The sequence below is a fragment of the Nelumbo nucifera genome, chromosome 2 (assembly GCF_055504915.1).
Source record: "Nelumbo nucifera cultivar China Antique chromosome 2, China Antique-T2T, whole genome shotgun sequence".
Taxonomy (NCBI): domain Eukaryota; kingdom Viridiplantae; phylum Streptophyta; class Magnoliopsida; order Proteales; family Nelumbonaceae; genus Nelumbo; species Nelumbo nucifera.
Window position 1 is genome coordinate 24,976,747 of NC_142650.1, and position 11,961 is coordinate 24,988,707.

At 38.0% G+C, this 11,961-nt stretch overlaps 1 protein-coding gene across 2 annotated transcripts; it reads right to left on the reverse strand.

Annotated features, from left to right (window-relative positions):
* Positions 1-263: 263 nt before the first annotated feature.
* On the reverse strand, positions 264-7,025 carry LOC104595308 (DNA-directed RNA polymerase subunit beta). 2 transcript variants are annotated; one of them, XM_010255992.3, is made up of 7 exons: positions 6,820-7,021; positions 2,128-2,170; positions 1,950-2,042; positions 1,792-1,854; positions 1,610-1,705; positions 1,389-1,466; positions 264-604 (listed from the first exon to the last, which is right to left on the reverse strand). In XM_010255992.3, exons 1-7 carry the CDS (start codon positions 6,963-6,965, stop codon positions 518-520), a joined length of 606 nt encoding a protein of 201 aa, XP_010254294.1. In that variant the 5' UTR covers positions 6,966-7,021; the 3' UTR covers positions 264-517. The 2 variants fall into 2 exon arrangements, with proteins under 2 accessions (XP_010254294.1, XP_010254295.1); XM_010255993.2 differs by lacking the exon at positions 264-604 and adding an exon at positions 865-1,097 and having other exon boundaries at positions 6,820-7,025.
* Positions 7,026-11,961: the final 4,936 nt, after the last annotated feature.

Here is an 11,961-nt window from a genome sequence, read left to right on the forward strand (position 1 = left end):
TGTATTGAACAATACAAAACGCTGCAAGTAGAAGTGATAATGGTACTAAATACAACATTAGTTGAGATATCAAGTGCCTCTAGTGTGGTGATGACCCAGTAGTCAGTATGGTCACTTGGTGTCCTCTCTAATTTGGAGGCACGGATCAATACAAATAGAAATGGCAATGGTGTACCAAATACCCTCATGTTCACCCGGCTCTGCATCCACCTAATGACCTTGTAATGTGTAGCATGACAATACCACAAAGAGAGAGAGAGAGCTCTTATAGGGCAGAAGCAATTAAGCAACTCCCTAAGTATCATTTTGTCCGTTGGACATACAACTTACAATTTCCATTTACAATGTTTAATCAACCTCCAGCGACGAGACAATGAGAATGGAAGGACTCTGAACTTATCATATATACAAATCGTGGAAGTTAAAAGAAGGAAACCCATTTTAATTGTAGTTTAATCAGTCCCCAGTTAATAATTTACAATTTACAAAGCTGTGGTATGACTACTGGATTGGCAGATCAATAAGCAACACCTCCAGAAAAACCATCTCCATCATGAAGTAGGCTCTCTGTCAACCAATAACCGTCCCAAGAACCACCGACCCTCTGCCAATGAGAAGGAACAAGCGTTTGCTTTGTCAAAACGCAGTGAATGTGTTCAAGCATATACTAAAACAAGTAATATGCTATATATTTTATTCCGAAGAAGCAAAAATTGGGTTGGGTCAATTCCTTGTTGGCATAGTTAGCATTGCAATTATGTCATATCATCAATTTCCCGTGCTCTTTGCAAGACAATAAGGTCATGACCAATTATTGATTTCATTAGTTGGCTTGATGTGGATATTCAAGAGAAATTATTCATATGGACACGAAGCTTGCAATCTGTAACCTTTCATATCATAAATTTGCTCAACAATTCACTTTCATAAAAACATTGAAAACTTAATTGAATTGCATAGGCTCATTATCAGATGAATTTTCCAACTATTGGGGCATTTAACTTGCTTCTGTTTTTGGTTTTGACATCACGTGGTAAAGATCTTTACGTTCTTTGAATTTCATGTCTAGGCCTTGGGATATTTCCTCATACGAGGACCTGCTCCTCATATTGAAAGATTTGAATCTGAGTTAATATCCATGCCATCTGTGTAATGCTTATGCATGAACAAGGGTTATAATAGAAATATACTGGGAAAATCGAGTTCATCTCATCAACTAAACATTTTTTATAATAAGAAAGTGATAGATGGTAACCGAAAAACAAAAAAATCATTTCTAACAGTGGCAGACTGTTTTGAAAGCACATCATATAAGGAACTATTATGAGAAAATGGAGTGTCATTTTTATGAAGACAGCTATCATGAGAAGAAGGCAAAGCAAGCAAACCTGAACCATTGTAAATTGGAATATCTCTTCTTCCTCTGGACGCGATCCTCGTATCCAAACCCGCTGCTTGAACCGATTCTATTTAAGAGCCACATGTACACCAGGCAATTTGAGAGACCAACATAGAAAAGGCTTACAAAAGTGCCATCAAGGCATTGGGACTTAGGCATCAAAGTTATCTATTAATCCAATTTGGTTGCCAAGTTATATTGCTTATTTACCTCTTTTACCCACAAACTGCTCAAGATCTTTCTTTCTTTGTGACCAAGCAAAACTCGGTATGTTGAATGGTGGAAAATCCGCCTAAACCGCTCAAACTGCATGAAAGGCAAGAAAGTCTCCCATAAAAATTAGCAGTGGTTACAAAAAATTACATGCTTAAGGTTTCAGAAAGCTCACTAACCTGTCCCAAATCAAAGAAGGGCCCAAAATAGGTGGAGCGTTCAAAAGGATCAAAACCAGCAAACTGTTGTAGAAAATCCATATAGCATTCAGATTGTGAGTCCAAGTCAGGCAGTGAAAAACACAAGATTGGGTTGTACCACTTGATCTAGACATTACCCTATACATCACTTCCACCCCATAATCTTGACGAGGTTGGTCATTGTATTTCAATGCATCAAGCTGGTATTGTACTGCTTCTTCTGCACTAAACTAAAATAAGAGACCAAGGTAGATCGATATGTTATATAGATGCAATAGCAATGGTTGGTACACATTCTGAAATCCAGAATCTTACATTTAATCTTGGGCCAAAAGGCCTTTTCCTGCGAGACTCGAGCCTGCAATAGGTAAGAAACTCTAATAAGCTAAAAGTAGACGGGTATTATTTTCACAAATCAAGGATGATTTCTATCAAAGGGTGTGGATGCTCAGTGTAATGGTTGATACTAGCAAGAAGATTTGCCCAATTAAAGCAGTGTGTGCCCCCACCTAGGACCAAGTCCTATATTCAGGTGGTAACATTAACATTGACTAGTCACTTAACTAGACTGTGCATGAGAGAGAGAGAGAGAAAGAACAAAACTAAGTTATAGTCATGTGGGGGGGATTTTCCACTAAAAGATCTTTCTCTTGTCATGTTTTTTATTTCTTCCTACAAAGTAAGAGCTGTTTCTTATTTTGTATCCACCTCAAACCTCGAGATTTCTTGGGACTTCAGCCTCAAGAGAGGGCCAAGGGATTTGTTGAAACCCCTTAGCTGATAATCTACTTAGTTCACTCGAGAGTGACTTTTTAGACTCTTCCATGTCCAATAGGATAGTGTGGACTGCTAATCCTTTAGGAGTAGTCACTTGTACTTCATTCCTAAGTTCTTTTTTCTCCTCCTCGCCCCTCACAAACTTTTTTTGATGAAAGCAATTTAGAGTAGACCAGTCCCACCCAAGATTAGGGCCTTTTTCTATGAGGAATTTCATATGAAGATCAACACTCAATAAAATCTCCAAAAGAGGAGGCACAACTGGTGTTTATCTCCACACATTTGGTTATCTTTGTTATGCGAGGAGATAATATACAATCACTTGCTAATCTATTGTCCATTTGTTGCTAGTATTTGGGGGTGGTTTTTTCTCTCTCATTGGATATAGGTGGACACCGCATGGATATGGAGATTTATTCAATGCTTGTTTCTTCTTGCCTCCGCAATGAGGAGGAAAATTTGTATTGAGAAGCACTAGGATCACAAGGTCCACAACTCTTTAGACTGTTTGGGGGGAGAGGAATAATAGAATCTTCAAGGGAAGGCACAAACCAAGGAATCTATCATTGAAACATTAAGCAGAACATTAGGTAAAGACCTTGAGGATCTTTTTCCCCTGCATGCGAGATGAATTGGGAGAGGATGGTGGTGTATAGCACCATCATCGATATCTAGATCTGTCTTGTCGAATAGCAGTCATCAAGTGAGCTCACATCAAAATAAATTTGATGGCTGTAGCATGGGAAATCCTAGGCTACCAGGCATAGGAGTGGTGTCTAGAGACATCCATGAGACCATTTTATCCATTTTCTCAAGTCCAATGGGATATTGGAACCCCACAAGAGTCAAATTGTTAGCTGTCTTACATGGTTTGAGGCTGGTAAAGTGCTTGATCTTAGGGATACAATGATTGAGGAAGACTCCAAGGTAGTTGTGGACTACATTAAGGGAAAAAATCAGGAATCATGGCAGTATAGACATGTTATGAGGGATATTAGAAGCTTGGGCAGGGTCTTGGGAGACAACTTATTATCCAAGAGAAGCTAATTTCTTGGTGAAGTTTTGGGAAGACTTGTGGTGGGTGGACTCTCCTCTCTGTCTTTCTTTCCCTAGAATTTACAGCCTATCCACTTTCAAACATAGAACAATTGCTGAAATGGTATCCAGAGAAGGGTTTGGGCTAGCCTGCGACTTAGGTATGAGAAGGATTTTGAGAGATCCTGAAACTTGTGAATTAATCCCTTCGCTTGAACTTCTCCAAAATGTCCAGGCTTTCTCTGAAGGTTGTGATGAGAGGATTTGGATTCCCAATGATAAAGGCTCCTACTCTTGTGCTTCCTTCTTCAAAACTTTGATTCCCTTTGTTGATCCTCAACCCTTTCCTTCCAGAGAGTTGTGGTCCAGTCCAATTCCTCTAAAAGTAAAGATGTTTTGTTGGAAAGCTACCAACCAAATCTAACACCTCTGAAAGGCTCCAAAGGGTGGAACATTTGGTATCTTTCACCTCATCTGTGTGTCTTTTCTCTGAAGAATGGGGTGTCTACTAACTACCTCTTGTTGCAATGCCCTTTTGCACAGCAGGTTTGGCAGCATTTCTTTTCATTGGTGGGTAAGATTTGGTGTGCACCAAGCGAGGTGGTGAATTTTTTCAAGACAGATTTCCTGTGATTCTCTACTAGGAGGCAAAAAATACTTTGGCAATGCTTGAGAGGTGCAATTCTGTGGGGACTGTGGTGTGAAAAGAATGCTATACTTTTTGAGGAAATTCACAAATCAGTTGAAGAGGTTATAGAGATCACTCTAATCAGGGTGGCACATTGGGTGCTGGTGACAGAGGAGTTCAAAGAAGTTTCCTTAAATGATTTATTGAGGGGATGGCAAACAGTGGCTGGTTTCCAAATGAGCAAACTGAAAACTTTTCTGGTTTGATCTCCTCCTGCAGAAGGTTTAATCAAATTCAATTTTGATGGGTGTTGCCTAGGGAATCCAGGACCCTCAGGGGTGGGGGTGTGAGAGATCAGCATGGTAATACTCTTCTCAGTTTCACAGGCCCAGCAGGAAGGAGAATTCTTTAAGGGCAGAATTTCTTATATAAATTCAAGGTTTGAAACTAATACAGCAGCAAGGGTGGAGAGATGTGATTGTGGCAGGGGATTGTCAAACTGTAATATGTTGGATGAAAGCACAGGATCACCTAACCTAGGAATTTAGGCAGTTGGTGAGGGGGGCAGTAGCAATTGGAATTTCATTAAATGCCTCATTCAATTGGGTTCCTAGGTCTGCAAATGTGTTGGCAGATTCCTTTGTATTCTGTTTGTGCTCTGCTGCTCTGTTTTGAGCAGTTGGAGTTTCTTTATTTAATATATATTCAGTGAGTTATCAAAAAAAAAAAAAAACTAATTGCTTGGCTGATGCATTATCCAAGCAAGGGGTTGTAAATGGTGAAATGCAGGGGGTAGAGGGTAATTACCAGCCTATAAGAAGGGGGATTAATTGCTTGTAGATTGTGTGTGTGTGTGTGTGTGAGAGAGAGAGAGAGAGAGAGAGAGAACTATAAGATTGTAAGGGTAATTTAAATGAACTGGTCAGTTATGAGATGCATCTCAATAATTGCATTTTCATAGACATTTGGAATTAACCGGGAATAATAAAAGGAAATTCTCATCCTATTTGCATGACCCCTCTCAAAAAAAAGAAAAAGGTAAAAAAGAGGCAGCTTGGAGAGTAACCTCATTTTCATATTGGGTTAGATGATGATTAAAATGTGGGAAAGACAAAAGTTGGGAATAAGTAATGAGTGAGAAGAAGTTAGAAAGGAGATCTTCTCAATGGATAGAATACACGATTTCTAATCTACAATCAAGGTTTCAAATTCTTATATTTCTTGAATTCTGAACTCTTGTTGGAAATTTGAAAGGCCAAAGATGCATTAGGCAATGCATTTTGGAGGCTTTCCAAAATTGTGATGATGGATAATCTGCCTATGGAGCACTGATGGTAGGCCTCTAAGAGTTTGAATAAATAATTACAATAGGTTCCATCAGACGTGAGGGTAAGTTTCTGTCCTTTACCATTATTTGCCTTGAATTTTGTCTACTTTCAAAGTATCAGTGTAAATAGCCCCTTTCCTGGGTGTACAGTTTATATCTTTTGTTCTAAATGTGATTTGTTTATTTTCTGCACATACACTCATTTTAATGCGCAAATGGGTTTTCTGTGAGTAAACAAAGCAATGCATTTGATGTGGTGTTTGATTTCATGGAACTGAAGACTGAAAAAGGACCCACCCTTGAATATTTTGCAGCTAGTTTCCTGTCATAGTTTCTTCTTTTAGCCTATAACAAAGAAGGAAGTTCACTTGACACCAAACTACTGCAAAATCCATAGACTGGCTGGACAGAATTTCCAAAATTATCTAACAGATTAAGATCAGTGTCCAGAAAATGGCAGTATTCAAGTTGTAGCAATGAAAGTGATATTTGCAGATTATAATGAAGGAAACGTAAATATGGCAAAATGATCCCACAGTTAAATGCCAAAAGAAAGAGAACCTGCATATAATGAAACAAAGCATATTAATATCATATTTGTGTGGAATTATCATTCCCAATCTGTTCCTTCTCGAGCAGTGAAGCCAAAAGCCAACTAGAAAGAAGGCATGACTAGAAACTCAATAACTTGGAAAAATAAATAAATAATTAAATAAGATATTTAAATAGAAATTAACACAATATGAATCTAGATAATGTCTTTTAACATGAAGAACCGTCGGCTTGTAAGTCTTTGAACGAAGGGAACAATATCCAGATATTGAGTTTCCCTAAAATTCCAAACTGAACTTCTCCAGATTCTCTGAACATTAAATAGTTCATCGCCTTCTTTTGAGTTTTGTACTTAAATTTCCGAAATTGCACAACAAAAAGACAAATATTCTCAGCTATTGATAATTTGGCTAAGTGCATATGCACACACCTAAGGGTGCAAGAATTTATATCATAAACCGATAAAAGAAGGTCCTTGAGAAATTCTTCTTGATTCAGGGGTGAAATTCTAATTTAATCATTTCAACATTTTCCGAACTACAATCTGGAAACAAAATAGATTACTACGGAATCCCAACCTAACAATACTCTTAATAAGAAGGAATGGAATGAAAATATGTTAGGAATAAAACATTATTCGGAACATATTTTGACAAACCTAAAAAAAAAAAAATCAAGAATCACATACCAATCCGCAGAAAGAAAGTCTGGAACGTCCGTAGAAGCTTTGAAGCGAGAACTCACGGAGAAGCTATGAAGTCTGTCACCATAAGAACGTTTGGAGAATAGACACGGAGATTGAGGAGATGATAACGAGGAGCAGATCGCCATCATCTTCACCCAAGAAACAACAGAGAAGAATTAAGGGGGTTGAAACTTGAATTCCCCTCTTATCTATGATGTCATGACGTATCAGTTGAATGGGAGTTACAGTTCATCGACCCTCTTCCCTTACACGTGGAAAGCGTAGAACTGACGTGTGGGACCCGCTCTCTGAACACTGCATGAGTAAACTCGAGCAATAGATATGATAAACGTGGCAAACTGCCAGCCAACTATATTCTCGATCAGTGAAAAAATAGAGTTGTGTGCTGTCCACGTTTTACATGCCACGGAATCGAGATTCCAAGTCACCATCGTGCAAACAAAGAACAAAATTTTGACAGGGCTCCAAGTGAAATTAGAAGTATGGAGTCTGATCGGCTCCTCTTGGCTCTAGAATAGAACTTGAGTTTGGCTTCAGTCAGAGCAAATTCATGATCACACCGTTCTAACGGCCTCTTGTAATCTTGCATTGGGAATATCTATCCATGAAATAAAGCACATAATCTCAATGCAAGGCTGAACAGGTTTTGCTCTGATTGAAGCTGGATTCATATAACTTAAATCTTCTTGAAATGTGAGATACTTTTTTTATCGCTTCATGGGGCTACACAACAGGGGGTAGCCCATCCCCTTTTCCTTAACCCCCCTCCCCCAACTCCTAGTGGCACCAGGATTTGATCCCAGGTATCTATTCCGACAAATCAAGAACCTACCAATTGAGTCACCATCATTTGGCTTAAAATGTGAGATATAAGACTTAAATGAAATGAAAAAGAAAAAAAAAAAGAAAACACTCAATGTTACACGGGTGGAAAAAATGAAACAGGGAAAAAATTAATTTTCTAAATATATGGTAAGCATGCTGACAACTTTGGAAGAACAAGAATAAAAATATTTTTGAAAATGAATGTCTCTCACCTTCTATGATTTTTTATTTTTTTGAGTATTTGTTGATATGCATCACATTAAAAATCCTCTTCTCAAAATCAATGATTGTAGAAATGAAATCCGTATGAAACCAAATAACATACCAATTGAGTCACCCCTCATTTGGCACCTCCTATAATCTTTGAGAAAGCTAAATACTAAATAATAGAATACCTATAAATGATGGGCCAACTACAATAGTTATTGTGTGGCTATAAATCATTTGAGGTGGTTATTTCAAATATATTTTGAGAGTACACTACTGTCAATGTAGGTGAATCTTGGGTTGCAGCAGAGTCCCATCTTTTGGAAATGTCATTTCAAAGACATAATATCATCATAAAAAGTGATTGGTTGTTTAAAGGGAGTTCCGCCCCACATCACAATCCCGCCATGTATTGGGAACATCTCTCAATGACAATAGAGATGTGTTGTGCGGCAGATATGTGATATCGTCTAAACGGGCAGAATCGACATCTTTGGAATATAAACTTTCTCATCAGCAGATTGATTTGCCAACCTTCGTCATAATGAGGGTTTTTGTAATAGGTAGCGTTAGGTTTTATTATTATTATTTGATGATGCACGATCTGGAAGCTCCTAACTGGAGGATGATCTGAACCTTAGTCGTGTAGTAAGCTGGACCAAGCTGCAAGACAGAGGATTAGAGCACCCGGGGCGATTAAGTCAGTACGGTGTTGTGATTGTGAGCTAGAATCTTAGTGCTAAAGATATTGGATGCAAGTAATCGCGCGTCCCCAGTGTCATTGCGGTTGGTGCCTTTATATAGGCATTGTTTGGTGTAGGCTTCGCGCACCGCATCCGAGATTTCTGGGAGGTCATGCCTTGCTGGTCCCAAATCCTCAGAGGTAACCGCTATGCACGTTGACCATCATCCGGGACATTCAGTACGCGGGCCAACTTCAGATAAACCTGGGAGTGTCGGGGTATGCATGCCGAATTTGTCGGCGAGCACATCTTGCAGGTCACCTAGTCCTCAGTTAAGTCGGCAAGCCCTCGAGAGAGATTGCACCTCGCGTCGAGGTCACTTCAGCCGATGACGATGTGCTACAGGTCAGCCCTGGACGAGGTGCTACAAGCCGACCTAAGTTATGGTCGAGGTCGCCAGGTCAGCGATAAAAGGCAGGTCGCTAGGTCAGGGCGAAGACGAATTGCGATCTAAGACTCCAAATCATCGCTTAGGTGGCATTTGGGTGTTGTCTAGCTGTTTCGAAATGCCATATGTCATGAGGTTATTGGAGGGACAAATCCGCCCTCATCATTATTATTATTATTTATTTATGTGATGTGTGTTTTGTGTAGCTCCTTTATGTAGAAACTCAGTTGATTGGATATGCTAAAGTCCAGATCGCTTGCCAATAAAATACGTTCCAATATCCTTCCAACATGATCGAACACCACACATTTTATTCATGGTGAGATGTGCGGTCTCACGTTAAGTTGGAATAGTATTTAAATGTATCTTGTTGGCGGGAGTTCCCAACTCCTATCTTATGTCTTCAACTGAATGCCGATTGAAAAGGGCTAAAGTGGTTGAACAAAATCAAACACCTGCTGGCTGCTGACGAGTAGAGCATGAGAGCACCTTAACAAAGTCAAACCATCATGCCATTTCCTTTCGGCCATTAAGTGAGGTGTGAACGGAATTTGATTGTTTAAAACTCCAAATTTTAATTCAATCCCATCAAAGGTAATTCAAATTCAATATGATTATAATTGCATAAAATCCGATGACATGGGATTTATTTGATTAAGTATTTAAAAGTTTATATCGTATGTATTAGTTCAAATATTGTATTTTTGATAAGGCTCGGTTTGGAAGGAGTACAAATACAAATATATAGAATGCAAAACCTTGTATTTTGTTTTATTTTGTATGTATTTGCACTGTACAGATTTATATTATATTATTTATAAACTAAGCATTGGGGAAATTCTCGATTAGTATTTTGTATTTGGGCCCAATGCCATTTTGGTCCCCAAACTTTAAAATGTGACAATTCAATACCTGAACTTTCAAAACGTGCCAATTTAATACCTACTATCAACCAATCGTTAATTGACATTTGAAAAGACACAAGTGCCCTTCGAGTGCCATCTATTTTTCTTTATCAACCATGCAAACGCTGACAAAAAATGAACAATCTCAAATCCTTGCCTTTTCTATTTAAAGAAGTTGGAGTCACTAGAATGCCCATTGAGATGTGACCCAAACTTTTGGATGGTTAATAAAAAAATTAGATGACACTTGAAGGGCATTTGTGTCTTTTCAAAATCTGCTTAACAGTTGGTTGGTAGGTACTGGATTGGCACGTTTAAAAAATTCAGGTACTGACTTGTCGCGTTTTAAAGTTTGGGGATCAAAGTGGCACTAGGCCCAAAGTACAAGGTACTAATCGGGAATTTCCCTTTTTATTAAATTATTATAAGTTTAAGTTTCATGCAAGTTATCTTATATTCATATTGTTAAAGAAATACAATAGCAGTCATTTTTAGTTCATTTTATTAATAATATATATTATTTTAATCGTTTATTTATTTATTACTATTCAATATCCGGTTGGAATCCAAATTCAATTATAATCAGATGGATAAGATCCGATTCAATATTGAACATAAAAGAATCGAATTTGGATATATTGAACATAAATGAATAAATCTGGATATGCCTATACCCAGTTCGATTCATTTGCAACCCTACCCTTAGGGATGGGGCGTTCAATAATGGTCGGAGTAGTTAGAAACCAATCATGTCCTATGTGATAAAAAACAATGCATTAACACAATACGAAAATTCTAATAACCTATTTGGGAGCACTTCGAATATGCTATTCATGAATTGTTCTTACATCCATACCCACCTAACACCACCCCTGTGTATTTGGGAACATCTCCCCATGAATGATAAGGGAAATGTTCTCAATGCACAATTGTAATTACTGATGGGGAGGGATGTGGGAATAACGAGTGGGGTAGCATATCCAATTCCATTTGGGAGGGCTATGGGCGTTGGATTATAGCATTGATAAGTGGATCCCACGTAAAATGCCCTCGACACAATGTTTGGTGAAATCTTGTAAGGAAAGTTGACATCAACCAACATTGAATCGGTTCAATGACCTTCCCATGGAACTACTTCCATCACCTGTGTGGAATTCACGTGGGCAAAATAGCTTGTTACATAGAAGCATCCTCCAATATTCATTTCCCCAAAAGTTGCATTCAATACCCATTGGGATATCAAACGACATAACTTAAAAAAACACATGAACATGTTTCTTCTTCTTTCTTTTTTTTTTTTAGCTTCATGGGACTATACAACCCCCTAACCCCTGGTGGCAGAGGGATTTGATCCTAGGTCTCTACTCCGAGTAGTCACTGAACCTACCACCTGAGCCACCATCAGTTGGTATTCTTATTGTATGTTTCTTCTTATTCTTATTGCATGTATTCCTCTTCCCTTTGCCATTAAGGCTGTATTTGGAAATGATGCAAATGGAGTATAAATCCCGGTTCAGGATAAATTTGCACTTTTTGGTTTACTTTTGCCAGTGTTTGGCAACATTACATTTATAGACTGACAAATGACAAGCCAATGCATATTTATATTGATAATAAGATGTAAAAGTGCATCAATAAAAAAGAAGTAAATTTGCATTCGAATGGGCTTTTAATAAAAAAAAAGCATATGCTTTATTAGAATTCATGTTTGCACCCATTGCAACCAAAAGTCTGTTTGTTAATAAGATAAATTTGTTAGTGCAAAACTAACCCAATTTTACAATTTATATGAACTATTTCATTCTACATATTTGCATTTACACTTATTTGCATCGTTTCCAAACGCAGCCTAAGAAAAAAATCACTCATTATTGTTTTCAAACAAGTTTTAGCCTAGGAAAACCATAAACATTGAAGAATCTGCATTATAAAGGTCTCTCTCTCTCTCAGCATTACATATTATTCATTCTCCATCCATGTGTTTTTTCCTTGTTTGCATTAGACCCCCCAAACTATTACATGAAAACAATGTGATATTTGATGTACACAATAAAAG

What these genes read in the sequence shown, in the direction of transcription:
- LOC104595308 (XM_010255992.3), bottom strand. Translation starts at nt 6,965, where the DNA reads ATGATGGCGATCTGCTCCTCGTTATCATCTCCTCAATCTCCGTGTCTA. An exon ending in GACTTTCTTTCTGCGGATTG is followed by an intron (nt 2,171 to 6,819) that starts GTATGTGATTCT and finishes TACCTATTGCAG; the next exon opens with GCTCGAGTCTCGCAGGAAAA. An exon ending in CTTTTGGCCCAAGATTAAAT is followed by an intron (nt 2,043 to 2,127) that starts GTAAGATTCTGG and finishes CTCTTATTTTAG; the next exon opens with TTTAGTGCAGAAGAAGCAGT.